This window comes from Python bivittatus, unplaced genomic scaffold, assembly GCF_059951505.1.
Source record: "Python bivittatus isolate LINGU-HERP-01145 unplaced genomic scaffold, Pbiv_v1 ctg000670_np1212, whole genome shotgun sequence".
Taxonomy (NCBI): Eukaryota; Metazoa; Chordata; class Lepidosauria; order Squamata; family Pythonidae; genus Python; species Python bivittatus.
In genome coordinates this window covers 9,196,325-9,210,605 of record NW_028277094.1, presented here as the reverse complement: position 1 = coordinate 9,210,605, position 14,281 = coordinate 9,196,325, and the positions used below count along the sequence as shown (strand labels likewise).

The 14,281-nt window shown below is 40.2% G+C and overlaps 1 protein-coding gene across 2 annotated transcripts in view; it reads left to right on the top strand.

Moving 5' to 3' along the window:
• The window catches only part of AFF2 (ALF transcription elongation factor 2), a 294,472-nt gene that overhangs the window by 151,528 nt on the left and 128,663 nt on the right, over positions 1-14,281 (top strand). For both annotated transcript variants that reach the window (XM_088151636.1, XM_088151635.1), the window contains exon 4: positions 11,234-11,278. In XM_088151636.1, the coding sequence (XP_088007762.1) occupies positions 11,234-11,278 (45 nt within the window). The remainder of the gene's footprint in view (positions 1-11,233; positions 11,279-14,281) is intronic.

Sequence of the window (14,281 nt, the reverse complement as noted above, 5' to 3'; positions counted from 1 at the left end):
GCTTTATCATGCTGCCAGATGTGAAGGTCCAAGAACATCCTGGTAAAATAAACTGGGCTGGTTCTTCTTTCTATCTGAACTTCTACAAGCATCCCCTTCCGCCTCAAGCTACAGAATCCTGTTAGGGGTAATAATCCTCTCTTTATGAATTGTTCTTTCACTGTTTGGATTGAAATCATTTGTGCTCCTTTTGAAAATTCTGTTGAGATTTCACCTTCAAACTGATCGAAACTTCTCCAATGAATTACCCCAGGATTAGTGATGCATTTAGCCCTGTGGATCTAAAATGAAGTAGACACTGCATGGAGACCATCAATTCCCCAGTCTTTGACCTTCTTCATTTTGTCTGCTACCTTGATTTAGAAGAAATGGTTTTCTAGGAGCCTCCTTTTACATACTGTGGGTGGAAGATTGAAGTTTTACAGGGCCTCAATGTTCTTTTTTTTTTTTTAATCAAGGAAGCTTTTCTTGTTGTTGTTATTTTCCTGTAGTCTGTAAGGTAGCAACCTGGAATCAAAAAGAAAAGATAGTGGAGATTTACAAGTTTAATCTTATTGAACAAGAATGATAACTCTAGACATGCTAAGTGTGTATTCTGAGCACTCCTCAAAAAGTATGGAATCACCAAACCAAGAAGAGAAATTCATCTTCACTTGACCCAAAATCTGGAACCAGAGGCTTCTTTGTGTTTCCTGTTTTCTTTAAAAGTTGAGGGGGGGGAGGAACACTAAACCTAATTTAGGGCTTCTGCCTCAATTTCGACACCTTAAACTGATAGGAAACCACATGCCAATTTTGGACCACTATGATCAGATAACTGCCCAAATGAAAGGAAATTCGCATGTTTTGAATCATCTTAGAGCTGTCCAACTCTGGACAACAGAGAATGCATTGGTGGCCAGTTATTCAAACTCCCCATCATGATGTTCTCTCCTTTAATGCATCACCTTTGTTTTTCTCCAAAACACCTGCTCTACAGAAATAGCACAGTAAGTCTGGGTCTCTCAACTTTCATCTCCAAGCTTCTCATGAATTCAAGAATGCATAATAATAACTTTCAAGAGGCTTTACAAGGTTCAGCTTTATTTTATTTTCCTTAAGGATTAAAAAGGAAAAAAGGACTAGGGATAAAATAGATGTTGCAAGGAAAATACTTCTGTATTGTGGCAATTAAGAACAATAGTGTTCTGCAATGACAATCTCTTCTTTTGACTATACTGATAATGTGTGTTTGCCCATGAAGCATTGGCCTCTCTACTTGGAGGAGCAGATAGAGCACTGCGTAGCGGGTTCTCTAAATCTTCGCCCAGAGGCATGATTGCCTCTTGACAATAGAGAAGGAGATGGGAGGGAGGGAGAGTGTCAGAATCTGCCAACGGTGTGTATTCCAACCCAGGCAGATTTGGAATAAAATTTATGCAAAGCGAGCTGGAAGTGAGAGCAAACTGAAAAGCATTCCAGTGACACCATGACACACTCGCTAACACACACACACACACACACACACGATAGGGGACCTTGTCATAATATCAAAACTAGCTTTGCTGGGCCACCTTCATCCTTCAAATGAGAATATATAAGCTCTTGTAAATGCTGTAAGTAGGTTCAAGAAGTGGGTTGAGTTCCGTATCGATTTCAGTTTGTTTCTCTTTTCAAGTTCACAGTGGTAAAACCTATTCAGTGCACTTTCTTTTTTATTACTGCACATCACCCATTCCATTCAAGCTGGGCTTATTCTCCTCCACCCACCCAAGCTGTGCGTGATAACCGCCTCTCCCAAGTCCCCAACTATTCTTCAGCGAGCCGGCCCTTGCCTGTGCATTCCCCTGGGTGTCCACAGCCCTGCTTCTTTTTGTTCTTCATCGCAAGCTGATTCCCCACAGAGAGGAAACAATGATTTAGGGACAGGTTGTGGTGTAAACCTGGATTGGACCTGGCAGAAAAAAACACAGTGCTCTCCCCAGTTTGGTTGGGGCACGTCAAGAAACACAGCCGATCTGTTTCACAAAAGTTCCGTTCACAGTCTTTAGCCCACATGTCAAATCCTTTCCTATAATCCCAGAATGAATGAGCTCCCTTCCCAATTTTTTTTTTTTTAAAGCCAATTGAGAAATGAAGCCAGTTAGGGGAGGATTAATGGAAAAATTGGGTGCTCTTTCTTACCTCATTTGCGAAGGTGGGGGAAACCAAAGTAGAAATGGGAACCCTGATATTCATCTCTGATCTTCCTTCTCCGCCTTCCTGTATGGGCCGCATCAGGGAAAGCTAGCTCTGATTTCAATAATTAGATAAGCTCAACATGCATTTTAAAAAAATCCAGTAGCAGGGCTGTTCATTCAAGAAGACAACCCAGAGCTTCACATTTGATTTGATCGCTCTGGGAGACCTAAGTGGACGCCGATGGGTTAGAGCGCATAAAATGGCTCATCAGAAGCTAACCGCTATGCACCTTTGTACCAGCATTGCAAAGGCGAGGGGAATCCCATCTCTGGATGGAGTGCAGATGTAGACCTCAATAACATCCCAACATACAATTCCCAACGTGCGCCACCTTCTCTCAGCCTCCGGCTGGATAATAAACGCTCTCCGTTTGCCAAGTGCACGGCCTCCATTCATTTTGACTCAACCATCCTCTGCGCCATTTCTAAGAAATATGACGCTCCCTGAGTGATTCGCCAATTCTCCCTCCTTCTTGGAATGTATGTATTATTAAGATCGTTTTTGTATTGTGTTTTAATTGATTTTACCTCTGCGGTAAACCACCCAGAGTCGTTTCAACGAGATGGGTGGCAACAAATTCGATAGATATATAAATAAATATAAATAAATAAATAAAAAGTAAGTTTTTTTGCAATCAGGAGGAGTCAACTGATCGGTAAAAACAAGGAAGGGTGTGTGGAATGGGGGACGGCAGTGTACCCTTTATACTTCATGACACAGAAATATGGGTGTAAAAATAATAGTGAATGATTGTGTCTAATTAACAGCTGTTTTCCAAACCCTGCTTTCTTTTTTCAACGCCCCCCCCCAACATCTTTGGTGGATTAACACACGCACACAGGCACATATGCACACAGGCACACACAGGGAGGAATCTATTTGTCTGGATTTTTCACTAGGATCCGAAGAGAAAGTCCCTCAATAGAGATATTGAATGAAGTAAGAGACCAATGGCCCCTCTCTTTCCAGTTGCCATTTGCTTAGATTGGACCATCTTTCTCTGTAATGCTTGGCTGGTCATATTTTGAAATCTCCTCCAGACCAGTCACGTTTCTCATCACATCTGAGAGATGCTGTGCTTTGCATGGCAATTAGGCTTTTCTTTGTTTCATCTCCCGAGCTGTTTGCTGAAGCTTCCTGCAGCAGATTCAAATACTAGAGGCTATTGCTGCAGTGCCGGCAAAAGTGGGGGTCCTCTTCCAGGGCTAAACAATTCAGTGATTACCTAGGAGAATAGAGCAGGAAAATGCTAGTTTGCAGCTCTAGCTGAATGGGTTCTTCACAGCCACCCTCTTCTTCGTCCTCCAGGAGGACCGGGGGGTGCTGCCCGCATTGAACAGAACAAATGGACCGGTTCCTATGACGCAAGGTCCACAAGGTAGACTAGAGCCCATGTTTGGAAAGATCTTCACATTTTGGATATATGTCTACATGGGACAGAGTCCATAACAACTGAAAGAAGTGAATCCATGGGGAAACAGCGCGCGTCAAAGAAAGCACAAATTTCCTATTTTACTGACTCGCATGGGGACGCGCAGAATGGAAGAGAAATACTTAGCTCTTCAGTATGAGGGAGTAAGGACGCACCCTCTCTTGAAGTTAACATTAAAGCATCACTATATAACATTGATTGCCCACCGTTGCCAAGGCACTTATTCAGAAGAAGGGCAATGCTTGCTTCCTTCCTTCCTTCTAGTGGGCTTTTGCAGTGACATCACACTGATTGGCTTTGGGGTGATGCAATGTTGTTGATGCAAACTATGAGGTCCCTGATTGGTTGGGACCATTCCAGGCATGTCTAAGAGTATGTTCATGCACTTGTGAACATACATGTGTGTATAACAGCTTGGACCTATTTGGTGCAGTTCAGTGAAAAAACTTTTTTTTTTTTGCCTTTGAGTCTGTCTTGACTCCTGGCAACAGCCTCACCATTGTCTCTTTCTTAGGGCTGAGAGAGAGGGACTGGCCCAAGGTCACCCAGCTGGCTTCGTGCCTAAGGCAGGACTGACCTGATGCTTTAACCGCTACACCAAACATTATTTTAAGGTGTATTTATCTTATGTTAGAAGATTTATAGCTCCAATCTGAATGAACTCTGGGTAGAGCATAACAAAGTTAAAATGAGAACAGGATGCTAAAAATCGTATCTAACTAATACAATCAAGAAAAGAAATTTAACACATCAGAAGTGTCATGTTGTTCAACTAGCTTAAGGACCATATTCCTGCTTGAACAAGGCTGCTTTGACTATCAAAATGCCTATAGAGTAGTGGCAGTCCATAAAATTGCAAGTGAATGGGTTTTTTTTAAAGTCCAATTCTTCTTAACAGCTGATGGGACCAGAGATATTGTGCATATAACTATGTTATCTGGCTATGACATGAAACTAAGTTGCAGAGATTCATCAGTTTGGAAGGAAATATTTCTCTTATCAGACATGACAAATATTTTTTCTCCTTTCCGCTAATTAAATAAACTCGTTCTTCTCTTATTCTCCTGGTACACGGTTTTTTTAACTTCATTTTTATCAGCTTACTCTTGATTTTTTAAAGCATTTACCAGTAATACGCAAACTTTCATATAGTTGCAAACCACTTTGAGGTGCAGAATTATAGGCTCCAGAGAAAGAAGAATTACACTTTTTTTTTGATACCAAAAGTCATAATAAAGGATACCTCATTCTTTTTCTTCCTCCATCTTCTGAAAAAGCACTGGCTATGTGAGCAGGTTAGGGTGGGTGCAAATGTAGATGAGGGCATGTTCACATTCCATCAAAGGTGGCTAGATCAACATTTTCATAAACAAAGATCTGAGAAAAATGTCAAACAAACATGGGTTTAGAATCAAGAATGTGAAAATGAAGCACCAAACATTTCTTTTCCCCTAGCCTTTATTCCAAAAATTTTGCCCCTTGGCTGACCTTCAATTCAGCTGTTGAGTGAACCCAACTTCTAAAATGATGCAACTTAATGGTTTGCTGAAATTGCTTGCTGTTACAAGTTTTGCACATAACAAGTTCATCTACCTGTTGTATCTCACAACAAGCCATCAGGAATCTGGTCCCTTCTTGTAGCTGAGATGATGATTCAGCTCCCTCCCAGAGAAATCACCTCTTTTCCTCACTATCTAATGACATTCCATTTTTCCTAGCAACCATCTCCTAGCATCTGTTGCTAAGTGTTTCTTTTTCCCAACATTCCATACCCTTGGACCACTCCCGACTAATGGCCCTCAATCACTCTGTATCATGCCATTAACCATCTAACAAATTTCAGATTAGGAGGGCAACTGACTATGAACAGCAATATGGAGGTTACCTTGAACTAGTCATGGCATCATGGAAGCATATGCCTTTTATATATGTATACTGAGATACTGCTAAATGGCTCCTTGCTGATCGGCCAGAGGGCATCTTCTAAAGTCCATGTCTGAGATGGAAGGTACTTCTACATCTTCATGCACACAGATGCAGCTTCTTGGTAGTAATGGTTGCTTTGACCCTGTGGATAGCTAAGTAGAAGATCTTGCTTAAATTGATGGTAATGGAATGTAAACATGTCCTTAGGACTAATGAATGTGCTTCTCCATTTCTTTGTAAGATATATAGATATTATTCAATGGTCTTATGAGAAGTATGTTATTACTGTTCAGAACAAATGGGCTACTTAAAAACTGGGCTACTAAGTTTTGTGACCTTATCTGCAAGGTCCATTGACATCTGGAGTTTAAACAGATTCCCATCCTGTGGCTTTCCTAAGAAATCATGCTTGGTTCATGTCAGTCCACATGAATGAAAATTGAATCATCTGCAAAGGATTTCCCTTCAGTATTTTCTGCCACCCAATATAACCATGTCTCTTGTTGTCTGTTCTTGACGGGGTCCAGCAGCAGGTCAACCTCCTAAGCTAAAAGAAAGGATCAGTAGCAAGGGAAAGAAAATTAATGGGAGCCATCTCCTGCTGATCTCTCTGACAATAAGGGATGTTTATGGTCAGCATTTAGAGGAAGTGCTAGTTATCTTGTCCATAGAAATTCAATCTTCAACTTTCTGCCCTGGGATGCCAAAATATTTGAGCAGGAAATGCTGAAGGAAGTTAAACTATGAAAGATAATTTCAATGACTGTCTGGTGGAATGGATTAATATGTGATGAAGCACCTCTGGGGGCATGGGGCAGACTCTGGTAGGAGAAAAATCTGTCAATGTTGACAGATGAAAAAGGTCATCAGTGAAGCAGTGTCAGATGGTGTTAGCCCTATCTTTAAAAAATAAAAAATTAAAATCTGAATTAGAGGATAGATTGGGGCAAAAGAAGAAAGGAGAAAAGCATACTCCACATGTTCAGAGGTAGGTTGATTTAAATACTTCTAAAAAGCTAAGATGATCAGAATCCAAATTCCGCCCTCCCCCAGTTCTCATTTTATCTACACTGGATGGAAATTAACAAGATTTTAAGGAGAGTAATAATGTATAGTCTGAACTCCCATATACAGTATGCTAAGTTAGGACTCCATAATCAATATCAATATGGGATCAAGAATCTGCCACTGGCATATATTTATACATTTGGCATGCTAAAGTTTAGCATGAGATAGTCAGAAAGTTTGGTAGCCCTCAAGACTTACCAATTTTAAAAGAACATAAGCTTTCATGAGCAGCTTTATTATGTCCTAATAAAGTTGGTTAGACTTGAAGATGCTACCAGACTTTGTCCAGTTTGTTGCCATAGACCAGTGTTCCTCAACCTAGGCAACTTTAAGATGGGTGGACTTCAACTCCCAGAATTCCCCAGCCAGCCATGCTGGCTGGGGAATTCTGGGAGTTGAGGTCCACCCATCTTAAAGTTGATAAGGTTGAGAAACACTGCCATAGACTAACATGGCTCTCCCTCTCATCTCCAAAATATAGAACGATGTCATCTGGATGTATTCAACTTTAGGTCCTGCTTTCAAGAAACAGCTGTTTCTACCAGCCAGGGCTTTGAGGAGTCAACCTCCAGGATCAGCTCTTGTGGTTGACCCAAGCAATATTGTTTGTGCAATAGGACAGTTCACTTATACTCTTAAGGGTGTGGATTGGTCCTAGCCCAAAGTGATTTACAGAATCGCATCTTCAATAGCCAATCTGACTGAACCAAAATGGGTTGAAACTCTCCATGCTAATTTGCATCCTTTTCCATTGTATGTTGTGAAAGGTGGGCTCCTTGGGTCTGATGCTTTTACTTACTCAATTTTTCCTGCACTGCTTTAAAAACAAGGAAAGCATTGGCTTTTTAAGTTAAAGATAAACAATTCCCACTTATTTTTTTTATCATTGCCCTGGATGGCAGGATGCCTATTTCTGTTATAATCTAAGTCAATATATAGCAGATGAAAGAGAACTTCAGGGTGGAAGACAAATTTGCTAGATCTGAATTTTTAGTTGAATTTTTTCAGTTCAGTCTTGTCAACTCAAAAACTAGAAGGCACTTGGATATCAAAATCCTCAGTTTCAGAATTTTACATTCTGAAGTTTTGTGGTTAAGGCACCAGGCCAGAAACCAAGAGACCATGAGTTCTAGTCCCACCTTATGCATGAAGCCAGCTGGGTGACCTTGGGCCAGGCCCTTTCTCTCAGCCCTAGGAAAGAGGCAAGGGCAAACCATTTGTGAAAAATCTTGCCAAGAAAACTGCAGGGACTTGTCCAGGCAGTTGCCAGGAGTCAACACTGGCTGGAAGATACCCAAAAAAACCCAAACCCTAAATTAAGTATTAGTGATAAGGGAAGAGAAATTTAATTCCTGGTCTTTGTAATAGCCTGAGCTACTCAGAAATATCTGGTTAGTTTTTTACAGTCTGTTTTTTTTTTTAAGTTTCCCCCCCAAAAACTCAGAGGTGTTCCAGTTGCAGTCCTCTTTTGATATAAATGGGGACTTAAAAACAGATCTGTCTCTGGACAACCCAATAGTTGGAAAGCTTTCTAATAGAGCTGCAAAGAGCTTTTGCAATCTTAGATTTGTCACAGTCGCACGTCTGTTGCACACACCTTGCCTGTGCCAAAAAAAAAAAAGAGAGAACTACTTGGCAATCTGTCCTCAATAGATTTTTGGAAAGAATCACCAGATTTCCTTTGGCTGGCCCAACAAGAGTCAGGCGAGGGAGTCCTGAATGAATACTGCTGTTTCTTTTCTGCATGGATTGTTAATGAATGCCGTGATCACCAAAGATTTTTTCACACCAGAAACAAATATGACTGTTTCTACTTCTCTCCCTGCTGAAACACGTCTGCTCCAGCCTGGAGCTCACATGTTTCTGAGAGATAGATAACACAGCAATAAAATGGAGCTTCCTGTATAAGATGCAATGAGAGGAGGTAATTTCACTTGACTTAGGTGTAAGGCTTTGCATGGATCAATTATGTATATATTTGTTCTTCTTTGAACTGTTTAGAGTTCTTTGGAGCTCCCCGGGAATGCTAGTATCTTGCGAAGGTATGGAAAAAACAGTCAGCACAGATTTTCCTGCATCTGTGTCCAAGAAAACTCCATCTCATTGTAAACAATGAAGAGATAAGGGCATGGGAGTTAAATATGATCAAACCATTGGCCTACATTTTTGTCCAGTTGGGGGCATAGCCAAATGGACCTCTTACACAACCTGTCATTTGTTGGCCATTATTTTAGGAAGGATCCTGACTATTAAGTGTTCATGACAACACCCTTATATTGAATTCTTGACCTATCATATTGACATTATATGTGATGGATAGCCCCCTCAAAAAAAAGGAAGGCTCTCTTTTGAAATGCAAGCTGAATAAAAGGCTTTCAGCTTTTAAGAGTCTAATAACAGTATTTCTAATGTGGATGTGATAGATATTTAGGTAATAAATGAATAAATTATCTAGATTTTATTGCCATGTGTTTTAAAGTAAAACTAGACCCCTTCCATTGACCTACTATTTACATTTCTGCAAGAAGGAAGGGAAACCCACATAAAAGCCATCAAGAAACATTTCACAACAGGCAAATTAATTGGTTTTTACTGTATTTGAATGAAGTTGATTGTCAAATAAAGCAAACCATGACAGTTAATAGTGTCATTTAGAGGCATAGAATTATTGGCTTGTTATTGGATAAAAACAAAAGCAAACACTTTGCATTAAGAAGTTTTAATGTGTTTAAAATCCTCATTAGGGATGTATGAACATTCTTGCTCAGCAGAATGTCTCATTAATAAGAAACTGAATGGTTTCTCCTGTGGTACAATTCCAGAGGAGGGTATTTTGCATGCATACAAGGTTGTGCGTCTGTCTGTCTGTGTCTGTGTGTGCACATGCTTTAATTTTCCATTTTACTTTCATTAGACCTTGCATTTGAACTTGGACTGCATGCTGTCAGAGTAGCATTTCATTTATGTGATTTAAAAATCTACTGGGGAGTGAGTTATATTAGAATCAGCATCTTTCCTCTTTGCTTTTGGGTGAGTGATTAAGAAGTATGGGGTGAAAGCACTACAGATCTAAGGGTTTTCAAATCTTGGAAGGCCAGAAACCTCACCAGTGAAGATATCTACCAGCATCTCTTGACAACCATAGTTAGAGTGGCTTAATTATCAATGTAACCAAAGGGGATGTAGTAAAATCCAGGGGATACCCTGAGTTTGGTGGCTTTTAAAGTTACTCATTGTAGCAGAAAGGACTTCAATTCATTTTATAGCTTTACCCCAGGGCAATTAATATATCCACATCACCATCAGTAGCACGTACCGTTGTTGTAAAGCAATTTTTCTCATGCGCATGGCTTCCATTGATAAACATCTATTTGGAATGTTGGAAATTACATTTGTCCAAAGTGTTCCATTCACAAGTGTAATTCCGTCAATTACACTTTCTCCCCCAGGGCTGTTTAACCGAACCTCTCAATTTCTTTCAAATATAAAAGGATCTGTCAGTCTTGGAAAATGATTATGAACAGCAGATGAGCAAAACACCCATCCATTGAAATTGGCCAAATTCAGTAGCTACACCTATTCCTGGTCTAAACAAGAGTATCAGTGAAAAAAAGAAATGGGACCCCTAATTCCCCACCATAAATGTGGCTGAGTATCCATGGTTTCAGAGACAGACTTTTTAAAAGCAAAATACCCAAAGCCACCTACATTCATGGATGCTTCTGCTGGATTCATTCTGTCTCACAGTTTAATAAACCCTTAGGTTCTTTCTGTCCCAAATTTGCAAATTGTGGTAAATTCTGCCCCAGGTTTGCAAACTGTAGTAAATTATTTGCAAAAACAGACTTGAAGAAGATTCTTCACCCATTGATTTGTTTTTTAAATAAATCTTTAAAGCTCCCACCGGTATGTCTTTAGCTATATTTGGCACAGAGCTCAAACGTAGATGGATTTCAGTCTTATGTTCCAAAGACAGTTGTTACTTTCTTAAATAGAGTTTTCTGGGTCACCTAAACTGCTTTGGGGTTCCTAGAAGGGGTGGATGATCCATATACTATTACTGGCCCATCAACTGGAGCAAAGTATAAGAAGTTATTCAAGTGCCCTGTTAATTCATCTCTTCCTTAGCTGTAGCTTAAATTCTTCTCTTTATCCTGTACCACTCTTCAAAGCTCTTTATATGTTGTCTTATCAAATATAACCAATATATTCAGACTGCAACTAGCTTAACAGTCCGATCAGTTCATCAGTGCCATCTTCCTCCCCAACAATTAACTGGTTTTGAGCTAATGATTTTTAGGCATGGAGATTTTCATTCTGGATTTGTTTGCTCATATATACCACCAGCAATCATATAGATGGGGCTGTCAATAAGTACAGCTAATTAATTAATAACTAAAGAAGGGTGACATAAACAATTGAATATAAAGTGACCTTCCTCATGGATACAGTGAAAGGTAGTGCTTGGGTTTTACATCATTTTAAAATGTGATGTGTAACCTGTTGATATTACCTGTGTTTCACTGATACAATGATTAGAAAAGTTCCCTTGTAGACTGACTATGTATTTCGTTCTCCCTCTTTTAGGTTAGCCTTCCCAATGATTCCAACTGTGTGGAGGAAATACTACGGGTAAGTTGAATCTTTTTTTGTTGATTACATCATAGAGCCTCAACAGTACACTAAATAGAGTGTTCAGCTTAGATCTGCAATATTATGGTCAAATATCTGTTTATCTCTGAGACTTATCAAGTGATTTCAAGCCAACTATTTTATTTCAGCTGGAGTAAGAGTGTGTATTGAGCTCTCTGGAAACACAGAAAAATAAAATCAATTCCATCCATTAGTAAAGCACTCATGTTTTCAGTGGTGACTCTTCAACAGCCAAAACAGTAACGTCCATAATTCCTAGAGAAGTATCAAGAAGCTGGGTGAAACCAGACATTTGCAAAACTGCAACCAAAAAATTGTTAAGGGTTACAACTTGGGTCCCCTTCCAAAAGCTGCTTCAACTGAGCAACATCAAAGACCCTAAAATGGAGGTTGAAAGAAGGGGCCCAGAAAGGGAAATTGAATCTTCTGAAGGAGGTCCTTGTTGGTGGATCAGAAGTATTCCATATTTGATGCAGCTTTCAGTTCTAGAATGTATTCCATTCTATTACAATAAAATTGAATCAGTCAGGTTAATCTTATCCATATGTTCTTGCATATTTCTGTCAAGGTCATCTTCCTTACTCTCTACACAGTGTTTTCAAATAGAGATTCTTCCAAAGACAAGTCTCTTTGGGTCACTAACTTGGTGAATGTTCAATGTTGCAGAGCAAGTCTCTGTAGTTTCTTCAGATGATACAGTATTGTTGAGGCTCAAGAAGGGAGGAATGGCAAGCAGACCTTCCCCTTTAGAGGTTGCTATGATGTCTTCACTGAAGACTCAACTGCTATGCAACAGTTGTTTGAAGAAGGGATTCTTCACCTATGCTCAAGATTGCCACATGAACTGGAACCCTGATCTTTGTGGATTCCAGCTTTGTGTACACAAAGTCTTCCTGCTATAGACTATTCCAATGTATCAATGATTGTCTGTTCATTGAAGTCACATCACCACTTCTCCTTATACATTGAGATTCATATATAAAACTCCCATCTGAATAGGCTTATGATGCTACTAAAAACAGCTTTTTGATGCAGTGCAGAAGATCAATGTGGGAGGACCACCTTCTCTAACCTAAGATGCACCAGAGGCATTAAGACTCCACTTGACCCATGTTGGTTGAGAATTCTGAGAGTTGCTGTTGTAATATATCTGTGGGATGCCAGACTGGGGAAGGGTGTGATAAGTAGGGCTTCTAGCTTCAGTGGCAAGAAAGAATCCAAATGTGAGATGGAGCATGACAGCTCTAATATGTAAGGTCTTGATAGATACCCATTCCAAGAACAATGTTCTTCTAGTTAGGAATATCCATTCCATCATTCCAGACAAATAGTTGGACAGGTGCAGTATTAATTAAGAGCTTCATACTCCCAAGCAAACCAGAACCCTGCTTATAATCAGAATAGAATGAAGAGAATTAAATGAACAAAACTCTGTAATTTATTCTCTCTTCTCCCCTCCTGATGACTAGCTTCAATCTAATGACATTGGAGAATATGTAAATTGATCAGCAGGTGAAAATGCCCTTGACTGAGAAAATCATATGCAATATTACCTTTCCTGTACAATTTGAAAAGCGCTAATCGACTTAATACGTACCAGCCCTCGTTGAGGGGACTTGTTCACAAAGCAAAATTAGCCTACTAATAGACTTGTCCCTGTGTCCCCACCCTCCAGGAAACCCCATTAATTGTTTCTTTTCATGTGGGTGCAGATGCATCCAGTAGTCCACAGAGAGTTTCAGAATTTGCACATGCTACTTTTGCTGGGAAGATTTTGGGAAGGTTGGGGGAAAAGGATACAATCTGAATTTCAAATGGCTTTTCAGACATCATTGCACAAATGAATAGCAAGCTGGCCAGCATAGTAAATCATACGAGTCTGTCAGATATGGGAACACCTTGGGAAGGATATGATGTCAAATACCAGTAACTTAGCAACCTAGCCCTTTGCTGTCTGAAGAATGAGGAACAACGAGCACTTTTCAACAGAAGAGTACATCAATCAACTGTTATGTTAGGAGCAGCCAGGGTAGAATCTGGGATCTTTTCAGCTTTGCAATGCTGGTTTGTGTAGTATGTATCCAAGAGCCTCTGGGCTATTCCATGCCACTGATCCCACCTCAGCTGGAAGAACTATAGAGACTCAAGGTCAGGATGGGACTTGGCACTGTAACATCAGATTTCAGTATGCATGCTTCCTTATTCAGTGGCTCGTGAAGGCCCCAAATTGCCTAAAGAAGAGGATTTGAGGGGCGGATGTTATAATCAGCCCTAACTAACAAAAGCAGGATGCAAAAGGAGCTAGATCCCCAGTCTGTGAAAGCGAGTTCTTACAAGGTCATAAACAAACAGCCTGATCACCCTGTTACCTTACCAAGAGACAGAAGGAAGCCATCTTTCCCACCTAAAAGGGAGTGGATTCAAATCCATGACACCACAAGGCACAAGAATGTGAACCTGGATTTCATTATAAACAGGGCTTGCATTTGATACACAGCAGTCACTGGAATTCTTTTGTGATGGCTTCATTAACTTTCCTGCAGTAAATCTACTTATCAAAAGCTTTTGTATCCTTCCATGCCTGTTTATCTGTTGTTACGGCAGCTTTCTTGGAGAAGCCTGACATAGTTTGCAGTTTCAGGGCCCCAAACAAAAAATGGAAAGTGGCAAGAGGTAGCCCATCAACGTCAATGTCCTTAGGAAGTGGTCCGTCTGTTAGCTACATGGGGCGTGGATGTGTGGATGTACACACACATACATTATTCTCGTGAGCAAGGACCTTATTTCCAAGCAAATACTTTAGCATCAGAATGGCAGAAACAAATTCCCATTTATCCTTGTTGTCATGAAAATGATACAGTTTAAATGTAACACCAACCATGCGCACTCCAAGTGTGGGTTTTGAAAGAAAGTTTGCAGGTGCTCTGTTCAGCTCTCAGATGCCCATTAATGCCTCTGTTGACTAAGTCACCTTCTCAAATT